This window comes from Poecilia formosa, unplaced genomic scaffold, assembly GCF_000485575.1.
Source record: "Poecilia formosa unplaced genomic scaffold, Poecilia_formosa-5.1.2 Scaffold1, whole genome shotgun sequence".
In the NCBI taxonomy this organism is placed as follows: Eukaryota; Metazoa; Chordata; class Actinopteri; order Cyprinodontiformes; family Poeciliidae; genus Poecilia; species Poecilia formosa.
In genome coordinates, this window is record NW_006799940.1 from 6,204,079 (window position 1) to 6,222,931 (window position 18,853).

Consider the following 18,853-nt stretch of genomic DNA (forward strand, 5'->3'; position numbering starts at 1 on the left):
TTAAATGTCACAGTGCACCACAACTTTATTAAACAGTTGTGATATTTTTACTGTATTTTACCCTAAAAATGTCAATATAATATATAATCACATTTGTTCATGTTAAGCTTCTCGAGTTTTCATTGAGTCATACACCGTCTGACAAACTTAGACTGTTAAATTGACTTTAGTTGGATCCTGTGCAGCTGCTGTATGCCATTTATCTCCATATTTGTCTTATTGTTTACTTTGTAGCTGTTATATTGCCTTTCATTAGTTTATAAATGTGCTGGAGAAAATGTCCTACTTTTAATTTGTTTTGTCTCTCACTTTAAGCTTTTACCTTTCCTGAGGGGCTGTGTTGTTGTAGTTCAAATTCTACAGCTAATATGTCTGCTGTCATTTTGGAGAATTTATATTTGTTGAAGTGTTACAAACACATTCCCAGGGGGAACATATTAGGGATTATAACACCCACTATATTACTGTGACTTGTTGATTTATTTCCGCTGGGCTCTCTTTGCAGCTCTTGTGCTGCATTTTTCATTTACAGTTCTTTTCAGAACTATTCAAAGTCCTTGAATTTCTCCATTTTTTGTGACATTGAAAACTACAAACCTCAGTGTAATATATTAGGATTTTTATGACAGACAAAGGCAAAGTATTAGGTAATGTCTAAATGGGAGTGAATGAGGATGCATGGGCTTAAATCATCACCTTCCTAAAATGGTGGCATTAGTCATTTTCTGCCAAAAGTGATTTTTTTTTCTAACCTCAATCATATTTTGACAAAGAAATTACTCGGGCCAATACGTTTAGAGGGTGGCAAATACATTTTTCATTTATACATTTGGTTTCAGCTTTCTCTTATTGATTATTTTTTAAACAATCTGCACGTTGTTGGGGTCGTCTCTGCCAGCTTTGGATGGCTGAATTTTTCGTAAATCATGTTTTTGTAGCTCTGGCTGTGTGTTTAGAGTCCTGCTCTTCAGTCTCAGGACTGGTGCAGTCTTTGACATGTTTTCTTCAATTATATGTAAATCTTTTATAACTGAGGTAGTTTATTTACGGTGATGGATAGTCTTGGTTTTCCTGCACACATTATTTTCCATATGGACCAAAAATTTGATGTTGGCCTTTTATGGCGGGAGCATCTTCTTACACACCTCTTATGTGGCTTATAGCAAACTGGTAATGGAAATATTTATGGTTTTCTTCTTGCTATTCTGTCTTAAAGTCCAGATTTGTGACATGTATGCATGCTAGTTTCTCCAACCTGAGTTGCAGAGCTCCTATGAGCTGCTTCTGTCCTCACAGAACCTCTGTATTTGAATTGCAACCAAGCAAACAAATGGACTTTATTTACCACTTGGTTACACTGATTTAAATTGGGGGTATCAGAGCAAAAGAGGTTGAAAAGGACTTCATTCCTTTTCAGATTTTTTTGATAAAAATAAAACATTTGTCTTTTTCCTTCTACTTCACAATTACATGAATAAAATTCAAGAGAAATATGTTGAAGTTTGTGGTTGTTATGTGACAAATCGTGAAAATGTTCAAGGCGTGTGAAGACTTTAGCTGGGCAGTGTATAAGTTGATAGGAATATGGGCTTATTAGGCTTCCAATATCTAAGATGGCATGTTGGCAAAGTCACAGGAGAGATTTAATGAAGCTCTGGCTTTTTTTCGTGCTGCTGCTCTGTACGTGCTGGTGATTTGTTCAAGCTACCATCTTAAGTTGTGTGGATTAGCCTGTAAGCCATGTGAGCTTTAACAAGCCTGTTACACATATCCGTCATCTGTTGAAGCTGTGTTTTTCTTTTTTGGGCCTGGATGTGTGTGAATGTCTGTGTGTTTGTATAAATCCCTTAGAAAGGGATTTTACTCTCCCTCTGGTCAGACTGTTGTGCTAATTTGTTGTTTGCTTGCGTGGCTGTAATTGCTTCTGCAGGAGAAACACCTTTGCTTGTTGTCTAATTAACGGACTAATTTAGTTCCACAGAAATGCTGATCTTGATTACATGTTCATGAGAGACTGTGGAAATGCTTCATCCATACAAGAAACGCTCTGCATTGTTTATTCCCTGTTACAGACAACATCAGGCGAGGACATGAGAGATTTCACCAAAGTGCTGAAGAACAAATTCCGATCGAAAAAGTACTTTGCCAAGCATCCGCGGCTGGGTTACCTGCCAGTCCAGACAGTCTTGGAGGGAGACAACATGGAGACGTAAGTGATGTTTCAGTTTAGCTTGGCTGGGTATAAATTGCTAAAGATGACGTGAATAGAGAGATGAGGTTCCGCTTGTTACCCAACTGCTGATAATTGCATAAAGACTTTCACTCTAGAAAATGTTTGTGATGTGCTGATAATATCAAAACATGACAAATTCAGTGTTGGACAAGATGGAACAACATGCACTCCATGTCAAAGAGGCAAAACCCTCCAGAAGTAGCAGGTCCAAAGAACAAACAAACAGTGTTGTGTTGTGGATATATGGTTCTGAAGTAGATAATTTTTCTGCTGCATCCACCACAATATTGGTAGTTTTATTTCTTTTCCGCTCCGCCAGGTTTTGTAAATCCTTCTGGAAAACTGTTTAACTTGAGCCATATTAGGCAAATGCCCAGACTCCACATCTCATTTTATCCATCTTTGCTACCAAACTCGGATGGTTTGTCTCTTCCGTCGGTCAGTGTCATTGTGGAAAAAGCCATTATGCGTTTCCTCCTCCTGTTTATTTCTCGCTGTTCCTTTGTTAGTTTTGCAACACGTTGTTGCAGCTGCACCTCGGCTCCCAGGATGACTCGCATGTAGATGTACAAAAGCGGTCTCATAACTTAAAGTTGCCCACAGTTACCACTTAGATGGATTGCACTTGCCGTCCTTATTCGCCGTCCTCCTCCACCTCCCACCTTACTCTGTTCACTTCCTAACCCTCAGCGCTGAGAAATGACTCCTGCAGAGCTTTCTCCTTGATAAATGTCCTTAAAGGGGAAAACATATTTTTGAAAGGGATCTTTTTTTAAAAAAAAAAAAGCAGCAGAAGGGAGTGGAGAGTGGAGTTATTGATCATTTTACGGTTTCTTTCACTACATTTGGTCTCAAGTGAACACTACACTATCAAGACTGTGAACACAGTAATCTTATATTTAGACTGTCTGAAAAGGAAATAACCTCACTGTTTGTAATCCTACTTTTGAAATCGTAGTCCTTTACTGTAAACTAGATTGTTTCAATAAAAACAGGCTTGGTAGTTTCAGTTACTCTAAACTCTATATTTGTCTATATTCTTTGTATTGTGACAAGAGTTACAATAATTTTCAAATGTTTGTGTTGATGTAGAGTCAGAAGAGAAAACAAGATTAGGTTTTGAATAATTACCCTCCCTAAAACTCCTAGCCTCTCTCTTCTTTACTTTCTCTGTTTTTTATTCCACCCACTCTGTTTTTCTTCCCGAGAGAGAGCAAAACACCACCTACCCAAACCTCTCTACTGTTTTTTTGCTTCATGTCGCACCAGATGGGATTTTGGATTTGTCACAGCTATATTTGATAATTTGAAAGAACCAAGCTGTTTTTTTGTTTTGTTTGTTTGTTGTTGTTTTTTTACGTTTTTACTGTTCGCCCTTCGTGACATGATTCAGACTTTTGCAAAGACGTTGATGGGTTTGGAGATTAATTTATAAGATGCTGGTTGAAAGTATTAATGTTCTCAAGAGTTGCACTACTGCTGCACAGAAAGTAGTTATTTTGTTTCATATTTAATTTTAAAATCTGTTTGATAATTTCTAAAACATAGCTTGAGTTAAACACTAAATTTTATTCTTAAATTTGCTTGAAAGTACATAAACATTTAAAAACCCCATGAGAACATTTAGCAGATTAGTAATCTATCTCACAACAGACGCTCTGTTTGATATTCAGGTTAGTGGATATTTTGTTATTCATCTTCCCAGGTTATCTGAATTTAATTTCCTTTTTTTTTTTTACTTCCAGAATTTGTTGCTTTCAATAAGTTAGCACTAGCAAACTCAGCAAAAATAATAAGTAGGGATATTACATTTAAATTCTCTCATTATATTTGCTGTTATTTGCTTCCATTGCTTTCAGTTTCCTCTTAAGAGGAATTCATTTAAAGATGCATCTGTCAGTAAGCGACTGGTTCATATATTTGCTGGATTTTCGTTCCAGCCCTCTAGCTGTCTCTCTGAATCCGACAGGTTGAGGTGTCAGCATGCACATGTGTTTTTTTTTTTTTTTTTTACTGCTGACAAAAATGAGGGAGAGGAAACGCAGAAAAAAAAAAACCCTGTGCTAACGGTGACAAAATGACTACCACAGCATGATGGACCAAATTGATTTTTAGAAGCTGTTCAGGGCATTCACCTTGAAGGAAAAAAGAAAACCCTGAGACAAAACAGGAAAGCACATGCTGTGCAGATATGACAAATACATAAGGTGATGAAAAAAGACATGGGCTCTTTTAGTAGTTTTTTTTTTGCTTTTTCCCAGTCAGCATTTCTTTTTTTTTTTTTTTCAAGAGTAGCAGGAGGAAAACGACAACCAAAGAGCTTCCCAAGTGCTGCCAAGGCGTTGGAGTTATTATCCACACACCCCTCTTTAAAATGTTGACTTAAAGTTTCTTACTAAACAAAGCATTTTTGATCTTGAATAAAAATCTTGGTGTCCCTCTTTCTGATTATATTCATTCATCTGTTTGGCTGTAAACCTGTTCTGTCCAGATGGTTAGCAGATTCAAAACTCCTGCCTTCATTGTGACCCTTTTCTTCCATGTAAAAGTGAAGAAAGATGCCACATAAAGCATTTCAGGCAACTTTAAGTGAAAGCAAATTGTTCCTGTCAAAGTGCTCATACTTTCAAAAGGCCAACTTGAGGTCCTCGTCTTAAAAGACAACGTGAGCACACCGAGTTTCTGTTCTTTCAGAGCAGAAGCTGCCTTCTTCCAATCTCACTCTTTTCCTCGCTTCCATTTCTCTGCTTTCTGCTCTGATATCTTCTGCTATCCTCAATTCAACTTGTAAATAAACAAATCGCTGCTCATTTTCACTGAGCACTGCTTGTGCTCCTGTAGTGGGAAAAACACTAAAAATAAAATAAACCACCAGTTGGCTTCCTCTGGGAGAGCAAAACATGTTTTATTGAATTTTTTTTTTTAAATCTTCTGAGTTTATATCCCTATATTAAAGTAGAAGAAATTATGAGAGACTGGAAAGGTGAATGTGTGAAGGCAGGTTGTTTCCTGTTTTTTCCTGTTTTGCCTTTGAGGAAATGTAAAGAACATCTTGAGCTTATGCCAAGTTGACAGCGTGATGTATAAACTATTGCAACACGACTTTTTTTACGTTATTTTCTCAACTGCTTTATTAAATGTAGTTTATATGTTTATTGACTTATATTTTTGATGATTATTACAATGTTTGTTGGAACACACCTGAATGCAGCCTGGAGAAATATGGCATTTTGTTTTGTGATTTTTCAACGTTTTTAAGTATAAAATTGAGTTTGGAAAAAAGTTGAGTTTCCAGACATTACATTTTATTTCATGATCTCAAAGCTAATAATCTAAATTTCTAGACAAATGTAGGGCTTTTTACATCGACTAATTCTTAGATGATGTTCTTGTTCAATCCATTGATCATTTAGATTTTTAAGTAATAGACACTCGTTCTCAGATGAAAAAGAGCCGTCTTACACCTTGTGGCCTCTCGATTCTCACCCGAGTTTTGAAATGGAGATGTTGTTGTTTTCCTGGATTTTTGCACATTATTGCAAATGTGCAAAAAAATTCAAATGTTTTTTATTGACATCTTTTCTCATATGAAAGAGTTTGAAGTGTTTTTTTGCGGTGTGTACATATATTCTTGATTGCATAACACCTCTTCCCCATATGCTGAGCCCCAGCTGCTCAGCAACTGGATGCACGCATATTGAGAGGTGTTGTTTCCCCCCCCCCCTCCTCTTTCTCTTCTTCCTCCATCTGCTGTGTTTTCTTTCTCAGACAAACTGAGTGATTTTGACCCTAAAACTGTTTTGTGGTGCCTTTACTCCCTCTCCCTCATTCCCTCGGTTTCTCTTACAGTCCCGTCACTCTCATCAGCATGTGTCCGGAGCAGTATGAGTGAGTATGAGCCACCAGTAACTACACCCCGTCTCCAGACTGGAATGCCTTTAAAACAACACCTCCCTTTGCTCCTTTCACTCCTCACTCAGCACCTCATCTCCCACCACCACCGAAATCCTCGCATCACCTAAGTTTTGACTGCATGTTGCTTGACCGCCTGCTTTTTCTGCCTGATCCGCTGGTTGAACATCCGACCGAAAACAGGGGGACGAAAAAAAAAACTTGTCGTTTTCTCACCTTCCTCTTCTCGTTAAAGCTACCACCTAGAATACAGTGTCTCATCCCCGCGAGCCTGTCAAAAAGCATCCAAACGCTCCGTAGATCATCCCGCTCTCATATTTCTCTCTCTGTAGGATCATCTGATTTGTTTCTAGGTGAAGCTGTGTGGGGCCATTAGGTTGTGAGTGCGTGAACGAGTGTGTGTGCATGTGCTCGTGATTTTCTGTTTTAACGAGGCCGTGTGAGCGTGCCGAATCTCATCCATCTCCATTACTCCATTCATTTTCCAGGCTGTCCCAGACACCTCAGCTCTCTCACGACGACACCCACTCCAGGATAGAGCAGTATGCCAGCAGGTACGCTCTGCAATCTCCTGTCAACATCTCATCAATTCCAGTGACACAGGGGGCCATGCAAATACTCACACGATTCGTAATGCTGTGGAAAAGGCCAATAGATGATCACCGAATGGCTCAAATTTAGAGATGAAACATTCTGAATATATTGGGAAGGAACAGCGTCGAGGTTTTTGCACAACTTTAAGGCACAAGAGAAGAAAACGGGGACTGCTTGACACATCAAAAGAATTTCAAACTCAAGAAAAAAAGGTTTTGGTCTTTAAATAAGTTGTTAGGGCAGTGGCAGTCATCGTTAGGAAGAGGGAAAAGATGTGAAATCCTAAGCTTTATGAATCATCCTCACTGAAATATTGAAGGCATTCATATTTAATTTTTTCTCTTTTGGAAATTAAGTTTTTGTTTTTTTTTCTTCTATTTCTTGCAATTTTTGAAAAGCTGCTCAAATCTTTGCATCCACCCGCTCCTATAACCATTAATGTTGCACCTGAAGCTGTTCAGATGTGACGTTCTCCTCAGTTATCTATGAAAGATACGTGTTCCCTTTCTGGTTGCACTGGCATTCAGTCTGTAGTTTAAATACAATCTCTATAAATTAGGATATGGATATTGACTAAAGGCAGACATGAAAAAGTTTCCATGCCTAATTATCACCTGAACTCACAGACTGGGCAAGGAAAGCATACATAAAATTCAGCCAAAAGACTCCTGATAACTGTAGGCAGCTGTAGAGATTCACAGCTCAAGTATCTGTTGGTGGGAAAATATGTTGTGTAGTCCAGAAATCAAATGTTTCCCAGCACTGTAGTTACTATAAACATGTGGACTGTTGTGCATTTTTAAAGATGTTTATAATATAAAACACAGTATGATTTGATAAATTATATGAATTAATCTTGGTTACACTGAAAAATACATTCTGGTGGAATTTTTTTGTTGGCGTCTTCATGATTTATCCAAACGGACATCAACGTTCCTTTCGTCTCCTTTTGTTTGCATCTTTTCAAATGTCAAATAATTTCCAAAATCTGTCGTTTGCCGACCTCCAACTTAATCCGTGTCGTTCAGTTTTGTCTGCTGTGATCAGAGCAGCCTTCAGATGCCAGCTTCAAAGAAGCTCGCACACACACACACACACACACACGCGCGCACGCACTGTGTCACTATTAGCGTCGTAGCCAAACTAATGTTCAGCTTCCTGGACACTGTGTTATCTGTAAGCTAAACATATTGAATACTTAAATCGGTAAACCATGACCCCTCAGATAAGTTAGATGAGTTTCTTATCCGTCCAAATCTGTTAACCCCTGAAGCGGACAAGGATTATTTGTGTTAAAATAAAACTCTTACAGGCAGAACTTTAATCATGAAGAGTCATCTGATGCAGCAGTGCTTTATCTGGTCTGAAACCTTTAATTGGCTACACACCATTAACCTTCGTTGGCTGAACTGCCATTAACAAAGACACATTTGAGCCCTGGGAATGATAAATTCAAATGACATATAGTCACTGCTGTTACACTGCTACGCTAGCTTGAACACACTGGTAAGATCTGAGATTTATCCCTCCTATACATATTCTTTCACAGTTTATTTTAATCACTAAGGATAATACATGAATTACTTTACCCCTGATCTCTCTGTTTTGTGGAGTTCTGTTGCATGCAAGCTCCGTGAATTGACTTCATTAGCATAACTGCTTTTGAGTGGATTTACGATGATGAAAACATAAATGTTTTTACCAAATCCATCTTCCCTCCCCACAGCCACATCTCTGCCATGCATAATCATCCATACATGCTGCTCACTGTTTGTGACTCCATACATGGAACCATACACATATAATGTGCATGCACAAGCTGAGATAATCTTTTTATATTTCTTTGTCGGTTTGTGTTCCCGCTGACTCGACTGCACGTTTTACATTTTAACCGGTGTCCCACTGAGGTCTTGATGTCCTCGTTTGTCAGCAGTGATGTTCTGTATTTTAATGATGTGCTAACAGCCTTTGAATGCTTTGGTTTTTAACTGTGGTTTGGGTTTTTTCTTTTTCCTCAGGTTGGCTCAGATGGAGCGCTCCAATGGCTCTCTGCCCACGGACAGCAGCTCAGCTACAGGAAGCATGTAAGTCATCTTGCATGAGTCATTTTCAACTAATTTCACTGTTGGACTTTTTTCTACAAAACCTAATTTCCACTAACTGTACATTGGGGTGTTATAGTTTCTTTTTTTTTTTTTGTCTTTTTGTCCAAATTGCAGCTCATACATAATTCAGTCAGAGCTTTCATTGATTTTAAATTAATTGTGTTTAGCCTGCAACACAATTTTAGTTTGACTTTCAAATGGATGCTAAAAATTGTACTTGGTACCCTCTACTTTAATGCAAAACATCAGTGATGTTTTCTATTATGAAAAATTACCATGTGCATTCCTGAATGACAGTCAGTGGAGGCATTAAATTAACTTCTTAAAAATGGGAAATCACTTGGACATATTTGAAGAGCTTGAAGACTCATGGTTTAGCCACAAAAACGGCACGATTAAGTCGCGTTGTCTCCACTGTCAGCTCTGCATGCAGGGCTGAGCACCGAGTGTATGAGGAAGGAAATTAGTTATAACGCTTTCAGATTGGAAATGCTATGTTATAGTGTAAGAAGTATGCTAAATACCGCAATACACCATGCCAATGTTCAGACTTTTTAAGCAAATGTATCTCATAAAAAATAACAATGTTATGAGATGACATATTTTGGAAGCATGATAATTATCTTATGTTGTTGGAAACTGTCAAGATTTGTTGTATTCTTCAAAGATTTTAGTCCTACCACCCAAAATACTCACGTTTTTATCTTATATCATTTGAATATTTGCCAATATTGTCACTATTACATGATTTTCTTTTAAGTCATCAACGCTAAATGTGTTCATCAAAAGAGACAGCGATGGGTTTATCAGTGCAAATAAAACAGGGTAAAAGCTTTACAAATCCATAGAACTAATAATTAAACATCTGTGTTTTATTAAAGTTTTAGCAGTCAAATTCAAATACATATTTAAAATTATATCTCTTGAAATCTAGTTTCCCAAATATGCATGTGTAGTTATAGCAAAATACATATATTTTTTTTTTCCTTTTTTTTATATAAGTAATGTTCAAGCACTCTGAGTTCCTAATTATTGATGTAAACATGTTTGTGGAAATTGGCTCGCATGCAAACATTTTTGTAGATTGTCCTGCGTTAATAGTGAAACTCTTATTTTGGGTTATTTGGTTTTGAATGGATTTAATCCTTTTTTTTAATCCATGTGAGAAGGCAGTTTTATGTAGCTAAAAGCTTACATCAAACTCACAGAAGTGTTCATCTGGAGAGCTGCAAGTGTTACATCGTTATGTTAAAAGACAGTGAATCGAAGTGGGATTTCTACAAAGGAAATTGTTTAAAAGAGGAAATATTTCCAGAAAATCTCCAGAAAGGCACTTTGGGGAAATGTTTGATACCTATGAGATCCTCTGTAAGGATAAAATGAAACATTTGGCTTTATTGTTTTCTAGATTGCATCCCTTGCTGATGCATCATGTGGATCACATCCCAGAGGGAATAGTTTCTTTGCAATAGAAAATGCTCTGAAGACTTCTAATAGCTGTCCACTCATTGTTCTTCGGTGGATCGATGGGCAGAGAGAGAAAAGCAAGGAACATTTTCTGTGTGCAGGTGTCAATGGAAACTGAGAGGGATTTATATTCTTGTTTTGTAAGTTTGGTAATGTGGCACAGACACATTACCACTGCTCCCTTTTGTGCTGTGTAGTGTGGCATTTCCAGAAGCCGGAGCCATTAACAATCCCGTCTCTTAAAAAGAAAAAGTGACAAACGACAGAACACAGTAGAGCATTAATGAGGTGAGGAAGATGAAGGGTTGATGAAGGGTAATGGCAGTAAGAAAGTGTATTTAATACACCATTATGGATGTGGGTTTGTTCTCCTATTGACTCTTAGAGATGTGCAAAAAAATTAAAAAAAAAAGCACAATTATTCCTAGATTTGAACACTAAAATGGTAAAGCACTTTTGTTCCACTTATTTATTATGCTGGCTTTAACATATTTTTGATGCAAGCCCTGTAAGGCTATGAAGATGATTCAACATTAGATTAATCTGAGACATTAAGAAGCCAGAGTTGACAGTCAAAGGGGCTGAGTGAGTAAAAATACCAGCAATATTTGTTTATCACCTTGTTGTTGTTCACTGGCAACTGGACTTCCTCTCTTGGTTCACCTCTCATCCAAAAAGCTTCTGAATATGGTTGGAAGTATTACAAGTATTTTATCAAGGCCACTAATGTCAATATTAGTATATGAGTCATTGATGCTGCTGTTGTTGCTTATAAAAATATTGCCTTGCATTGCAAATTTAAAAAGCTGCTTTAAGATGCTTAAAGTGTCTCTTGTGAAGGATTAATGTTAGTTACTACAAAGATGTGCATGTCAGATCAGGAAGGAGAAATATAGTAGTTATTGCCTCATAAAAATGAGTGAAGACTTTAAATAAATGCATTGTTGCAGTAGCATAATCTCAATCTGAACTACGTTTGAAAATGTAACATGTTGAGTACATTCATTCAGGTTTAAATACCTGAATTTTGAACAAATTTACCACTGTTTTTTATTAAATGTTTTTCAATTAATGTTTTTTTTTTTTTAAGTGATCAGAGTATCTTAAAAATGTTAATTAGTAATCTGTGACCCTCTATTTCCCTGGAGTTAAAATATAAAATCTTCCTACGGAAAATTCCTGATCTTCACAAGTCAGGAAATAATTATAAGATAACAGCTACTCACCTCAGTCAGTATCTGCAGGCGGGGCAATAATTAAAAAAGTAAAAAGAAAACCTAAAACTGGCTCATGACTAATAAGGGAGGACTTCAGTTTATTTTGCCATCTAACAGAGGAGAGAGCAGAGGCAAAGATTGGCATCTTGACGTTTCCATAACAACAATCTATCTGAAAGGCCTTTGAAAACCTCTTTACCAGGCATGGCAATTATTATATCAAGAGCTGTATCATTTTGCAGTCAGAACTTTGCTGTTCATATGTAGTTTTCTGATAATTGGGTAGCAGAAACATTTAGTCTGAATCCCTGCTCCACAAGGCATCAGCAGGTTCCTACAGGCAACGCTTGTCTGTAAAATATGGAGTATTTCATACTACATCTGTTTGAAAGGCTTTTATCTCTTCTTTTAATACAAAGATTTATCATCGAGTATGTTTTATAGCTTTAGTCTCTTTAAATTTAACAAGTGCAATCAAAAGTCTGTCAAATAAGTGGCAAATGGATCTTTGCAGAAGATTTTATTTTATATGTTCTTTAAAAGATTTTTTTTTTTTTTTTTACTACATGCGGGGATGTTAAGTGTTTCTTGTGTAGTTAAAGATGACCCCTGCTCTTCTGATGGCTGTAAAAGATGTTGGAAATGGTTCCCTTTCAGCTCCCCTTTCTTAGTTTGTATGTACTTTTGTACATACAAACTTAGGTTTCAAAAGCTGATCCAACTCAGGTTTGATGGTGCATTTGCATGATCGCTGTCTGTCGGTTGGTGAGGTCACACGTGCCGCAGAAATTATGCCCACGCTTGACGGGACCGCTGGAGGTAGCAGGATTTCTGTTTATGGAAATCTGCGCGGTTTTTACAGGGATGATTGCGTTTGCCAATTACATGGATGTTTGAGTTCTGGCTCATTTTCTGATTGTTCAAATCCTGCAAACACTGTCCTGGACTCGCTGACGGTTTTACAGTGATATCAATAATTGGCTGGTGAGTGTGTTTGGGTTCAGCGAGTGTGTTGTTTTTGTTTTGCATTGCCTTTTTTATCTAAAAGAGAATTCATAATTAGTAAATTAGTATTTTCTGTGACCTAAAGATTATTGCTATGGTTAATTCTATCTTACAATCGTCAACCTGATTCTTTTTTTCTTCTTTTGTATGTTGCTCTTTGTTCTTGTTCTTCTTTATTTAATTTCTCCAAACATTGGCTTTTGAAGCCAGCTTTAATCTCACTCTGCCATCTGTCTTTCTCTTCAATGAACCTTCATTATTGTTGATTGCATTCTACTCAGGTTTACCCTTTGGGTACTCAGACTGAATATGGCTTTTAAGTATTTTGCATATGGCTCTCCATTTAGAATCAAACATGAAGAAAAAAAGTTTTAACATATCTCATCAAGTTTATTTCATCATCTTAATAAATGTCTTTCTTTTTTTTTCCTTCCTCCATGTCTTTATATCTCACTCGTTCTCTCTTGGGCTTAGCTTATGAAGCTCATACATCAGCTGCATTCAGCCCAAGAGGGGCTGCTTGCTTTGTGATATGTGAGTCTATTGTTGAGTAAAAAGTCTCTGCAGGCACTCAACCTCAACAGGACTAACACTCAAATTCACAATCTACCGCAGCTATTATTTACATTTAATTCCTCTGCTCTACCATTTCGGTTTTGTTCTGCCTCTACCCCGGGCCTCTCCTCTTCCTCCCAGGATCTCATAGCAGGGAGTTCTACCCCCCATAGTTCCCATTTTCACTGGTAATGATCCCCCTCCTGTCTGCCTCCAGATTCGCCTGCAAGGCCCTAGAAACATGCATAATTAGCCTCTCAGTATGTGCAGGACCCCCATCCCTCGTCCCCAGAATATGGCATTACTGCCATATTTTAGGTTTCTCAACTGGAGCCTTTTCTCATCATACCAGTTTGTCCTGTCACAGCATAGGAATATTCCAGAGGGAAGAGTGTGTGTGTGTTTGTATTTCTGTCTGTTGCAGCAGGAGCCGAGTGGAATTCAACTTGCGATCTCAGTTTTATTTATTTATGTCATTTTTGTGGAATTTTAAAATCCCATAAAGAATTTTATGAAACATTGTGGAGGTTAGATACCCTAAAAAGACAGAAAATGTAAAACAAACAAACAAAAAAATCTTCCAAACACTCAGAGATCTTAATTATCAAATTTTAAAAAATCGATTGGTATTTATTGACGCTGTGGGAGCCGTTAAAAAGCAGTTTACTAAATGTTGAGTTTGCTAAAGATAAGCTGAGTATAACAGGGTTTGGGCAATGTAGACTAAAAATATCTACTGTATTAATTGTAATATCAATAAAAAATGTTGGTCTTTTTTTGTCAGATCCTTCTAAATACAAATACTTTTCCTAAAATAAAACCTTGCTATTATTGAAATAGCTGCTTAAGCAGTCCAGCTGTCCAATTAAAATGAAGTAATAATTATATCAAATCATATTTTAAAATGCATTGATATTTATTATGCATTTCTTGGACTCAACAGCAGAAAAATAGCTTAAACAGACGTGCAACAATCCCAGCCACACTTTCTAGTGATGATGGTTGAAAAATATCCTTCTGGTGTATCATTATCACAGCAATGTCAATATTTATTACCTTAACCTTTCTACTTCACCAAAGTAGATAAAAAAACAATAATTACCCATCCATGGAGTGTGTTCTTTCTCGGGGGGCAAAAACAGCCTTCATTCATTCATCTCTCTGTTTTTATGAGAATGTCAGTAGGCAAAAATTTTCATGTAACTACATTAAAAAAAACTAATAAAAGGTAATAAATCTTAAGGCTGTAACTCAGGTGAGCTTGGAAAAGGGGAAGTTGCAAAAGAAATAAACGTTTGGTGAGTCTGACCAGACTTGACGGTTTTAATGATGCCAGAGTCTTGTCGGATGAAACAGGCTCATGCATGCAACTCAAAACATTAGATGCATATAATAAAACACTTCTTCAGGTAATTAAAGCCCAGCCTTTCAAAGGGGGAGAAAGGAAAAATAAATAAGTACTCGGTCCTGCCTCCAGATATAGAATCCAAATGCTTAAACTACAGAAAGGGACTGGGAAAAAAAGACAAAGTTCAGCTCATTATTTAGAAAAAGAGGTAAAATATAGAGGTAAATATAGGAAAAAAAACAAAACAAAAATAATTACCAAAAGAAAGCATGGTTCCAATGACCTAGAGTAGCAACACTTATTTATTAACATTTCACAGAAAATGTAATGAAAATCATCAAATAAATAGATTTAACATCTCCAAACTACTTAAAATCCAGTGGAGCTCTATTTTTTAATGAACTCTTCATCGTAACAGTAACCTACTTTTTTGGTGTAAATAGCTGAATTACCTTCAGCTGTTTACCAGAGTCTAAAAATTAGACCAGATTCAGGTGTAACCAGGCCAACATCTAAACTAGTGGTTCTTAACCTGGGTTCGATCGAACCCCAGGGGTTCGGCGGAGGTAAATACACTCTTGTGTAAAGTCGTGATGACGCCCCGCTTTGCCATCACTTGCTGCAGAGGATCACGTTACATTGCTTAGCCAATCAGAGCTGCGGAGGAGAACTGATTGAAGGAGCTCCACTCTCAGCAGGGATTTGAACTTCAGCAAAACTCACAGTTTTTACCAAATTCTATAGCTTCTAAATCTGCTCCTTAGTCGCATCTTTTCGGGCTTGCTGCTCCCTCTAGTGGCGTGGGGGTGGTAACACAACTAATATAATTACATAAGTAAATCAGAATACCGCAAAGTGTTTATTATTTATTATTAATTTTTCATTCTCTTAAAAATGTAGAGCTAATTAAATGATCTAAACAAGACCTTAAAGTGGTTCCAGTTTCTCTCGATGGCCAACCTGCTGAAACTGGGGCAAATTTTAAATACCTTGGGTCGTTCCTGGACAGTCAGCTCAACTTTGCTGAAAACACTGACTATATTTTGAAGAACTGTTCTCAGAGACTCTACCTTTTAAGAAGACTTAGTGATCTTGGGTGACCCAACCAGACTCTAGTTGGGTCTTGAATTTGGTGGGAAAAATTATATTTTATTTATCACTACAGAAGGGTTCAGTGAATGCACATATGAAACTGGTGGGTTCGGTACCTCAAAAAAGGTTAAGAACCACTGGCCTAAACCATGCAGGACATCATCTGGACACCCGGATCTATATAATCCTTCAGTTTCCAGATTAGTTTACGACCAGTTCTCGTGCAACTGCAATCTGAAAATGCAATGAAGAGTTGCTCTGTTTTCTGTCTGTAGATCTTAATGTTAGGAATATAACCCTGGGTTCTTTGAAAAGCATGAAGCTGCAGAGTGATAAAAAGCTCCCTTCATTTTTGAGGAATCTTCTTCTTTGTGTCTTTTTATGTGAGAAGAGGCAAAATATCTTTATGAGTAGCTCTCATTAGCTTTATTTATGATTCTCTGAGTTCAATTCAGGGTCATGGAAAACTGCAATTACTGCCTTTTTATAAGGGAGAATATTTATAATCTCTTTTATTAGGTAAACTGCAATACTTACATTCTGAATATGTACTTTAAGCTCTTGGCTGAAATTCAAAGATGTCAAATGGTAAAAGATTTCAAATGAACAATTTCCTCTTCAGAGCAGCCTTTACTAATTTACACATTACCAGTGAACCCGAATACGTGCCTGGCGTTCATATTTTTAGTTCATAAATGTCAGAGTGATATAACACTAGTTTATTATGTGTTAACTTAAAATTATTGCTTTGAAATGGAGAAAAAGTGATTATTCTAACACAAGGATGTGTTAACGAGGACAACCATGCCATCTTATAGGCCAGAAAATTAAATCTTATCTGCTTTATTTGTCACATGGGGCAAAAGTACTGTCCAGATTAATTTACTTTGTTTTGTTTTACTGTGCATTGATAAATTATTATCAAAGTCTGGGCTGTCCTATATTTTAGTACTTCTCTAATTAAAATGATATTTCTGTGGCTTTCTTACCTAGTTTAGATTCTCTCCCAATGATTTAATGAGCACAGTGCAATTACAATAGCTCAAGCAGTGACTAGAACTGTAAAAGAAGTTTGCTTTTCAAATACATTCATATGTACTTTAAATATTAATTTTAAACCGATAGGAATTGTAATGCATCATGGACGAGGCGCCTCATTAAAAGCACGTTTGGAAAGTTTTCCGATGTTTAGGGAAATAATAAAAAACTGAAGAAAACAACTTTAGTCCCTGTGCAGTTCATGTTAGATTTATTTTCATACAAAAACACAACATTACTATCAGAACGACACTGACAAGAAGGTAACATTTGCTCTTGAGAAAAACCATGACGGTCTTGTCAAAGTTTGCCAATTAAAAACATGAACCGATGAGCTGCAATTTTTTTTATTTGAATTATTTAACTACATACGTCTCTCCAGGGAAAACCAACTTCTTAGCATGGAGGTGGAAGTGTCATGGTTTGGTGATGCTTTGCTGCAGGAGGACCTGGCCAGCCTCACCACCAGACAAGCCACCTTAGTTTCTTCACAGTATTCCACTCCATAAGATCAGCAACATGTATATCTTAACATTTCCTTTGCAGGATCTGAATGTTTAATGGTGTGTCCTAATTTCTTTCACGAATGTGTGTATGCATGAGACAAAAATATGCTTTCTTCGTTATTAAGACGGCAAGATGACAGTTGAAGCACACTTCAGAAAGAGCTTTATGTGCCGCCGCAGCACAACTGAACTTTCTCTGCCAAACTTTATTTCAAGCCGTCAAACTGCCTCTCAAAATAAGTCACTTTAGCGGTGAATAAATCATTTAGAAAGTCAACTTTCTTCCCTTTTTCCTGAAGTGTGGTTGTCAAGTGTTTGATATTCCTCAGAATAAAGGTGATGGCTGGGCTTTAGGAAGACCTGCCACCTCTTCTCATTATCATTGAGATGACAGATAAATACTTGTACAGACAGCAGCCATTTCTCCTCTTTCCTTGTATCTTTTAATCTGTCTGCCGAGCTCCGCTGCTGCCATTCTTTCTCCGTCGCCGATTTCTCCTTTTATTTCTGTAATAATCAGATATCTCAGACTGGCACGTGTCCCGCTAGGGATTATGGAGCATTCATTGTACCAGATATGCTATAGCTGAAGATCTTTAACTTCACACCACATCGTTTTATGAGGGTGTTTGCAACAGTTGCTGCTATTGTCTCTGTAACACCGTGTGAATATTGCTAATTTGAGTCTGGAAACTGAAAAATATGGAGGAATAGGTGAGATTTGTGGCTCATTTTGGGCTGGTTAAATCATAGCGTCAACAAACTAGACAAATGAGAAGATCAGTTGCTGAAGCACGCACACTTACGGGCAAATTAGGATCCCCACAAAACATGCATGTTTTTGTGTTGTGGATTAAAGTATTCATAGAACAACACAAACTCAGATCAGAAAGGCTCTCGGCAAAACCTGAACCCAGGACCTTCCTGCTGCTAGGCAACTGACCACCATGCAGCTCACCATCCACTTATAAATTCATAAATTGTGATGTTTTAAATGAAATTGTTACAGGAAACTTGTTTTAAATGATACATTTCCTGCTAAAATTCAGGATGCTAGCTCCCTCAAAGTTTGATGAAAAATGTGAAGACGTTTGCACTTGAATAATTTCCTTCATGTTCTACATCATAGTCCGTTCCACCCGTTGTTTGTAGACACCAAAATAAGAAAAGTGTGCCAGAAGGAGGAAAACAATGTTTGTGGATAAAGTAGAGGTCAATAACTTCTAAAAAAAAAAAAAAGTAACACTTTTTCTATGGGCTAATTGACATAATTAATATTTTTTTTATTAAAATAAAAATAATAGATTCACAGCCCTTTTTTAGCAGCAATATTCACTAAGGGCTGTAAATAAACAATTTTGATTTTCTTTCAGTTTTTCCTTTTGCTGAAATCAATAAGGGCATTTAGATGATGCATGCTGAGTTAAGTAGAACAGCTAAGAAAATGAAATCATTCCCCTTTCTGTATGATCCATTCCACAATTTTACGACTTTGCATACTATCAAGAAATCAAACATGTTAACCAAAAATTATGAGTAAAAGGATGGGCTGTGCAGATGGGCTGCACAGTGGGCTGCAGTTGGTAGAGCTGTTGCCTTGCAGCAAGAAGGTTCTGGGTTTGATTCCCGGCCCCGGTATTTCTGCATGGAGTTTGCATGTTCTCCCGTGCATGCATGGGTTTTCTCCAGGTACTCCGGTTTCCTCCCACAGTCCAAAAACATGACTGTCAGGTTAATCGGCCTCTCCAAATTGCCCCTAGGTGTGAGTGTGTGTGCATGGT

At 37.3% G+C, this 18,853-nt stretch overlaps 1 protein-coding gene across 1 annotated transcript in view; it reads left to right on the plus strand.

Moving 5' to 3' along the window:
* The window catches only part of utrn (utrophin), a 168,055-nt gene that overhangs the window by 138,361 nt on the left and 10,841 nt on the right, over window positions 1-18,853 (plus strand). Inside the window, exons 69-72 of the mRNA XM_016662912.1 lie at window positions 2,073-2,209; window positions 6,083-6,121; window positions 6,634-6,699; window positions 8,758-8,823. Coding sequence (XP_016518398.1) covers window positions 2,073-2,209; window positions 6,083-6,121; window positions 6,634-6,699; window positions 8,758-8,823 — 308 coding nt within the window. The remainder of the gene's footprint in view (window positions 1-2,072; window positions 2,210-6,082; window positions 6,122-6,633; window positions 6,700-8,757; window positions 8,824-18,853) is intronic.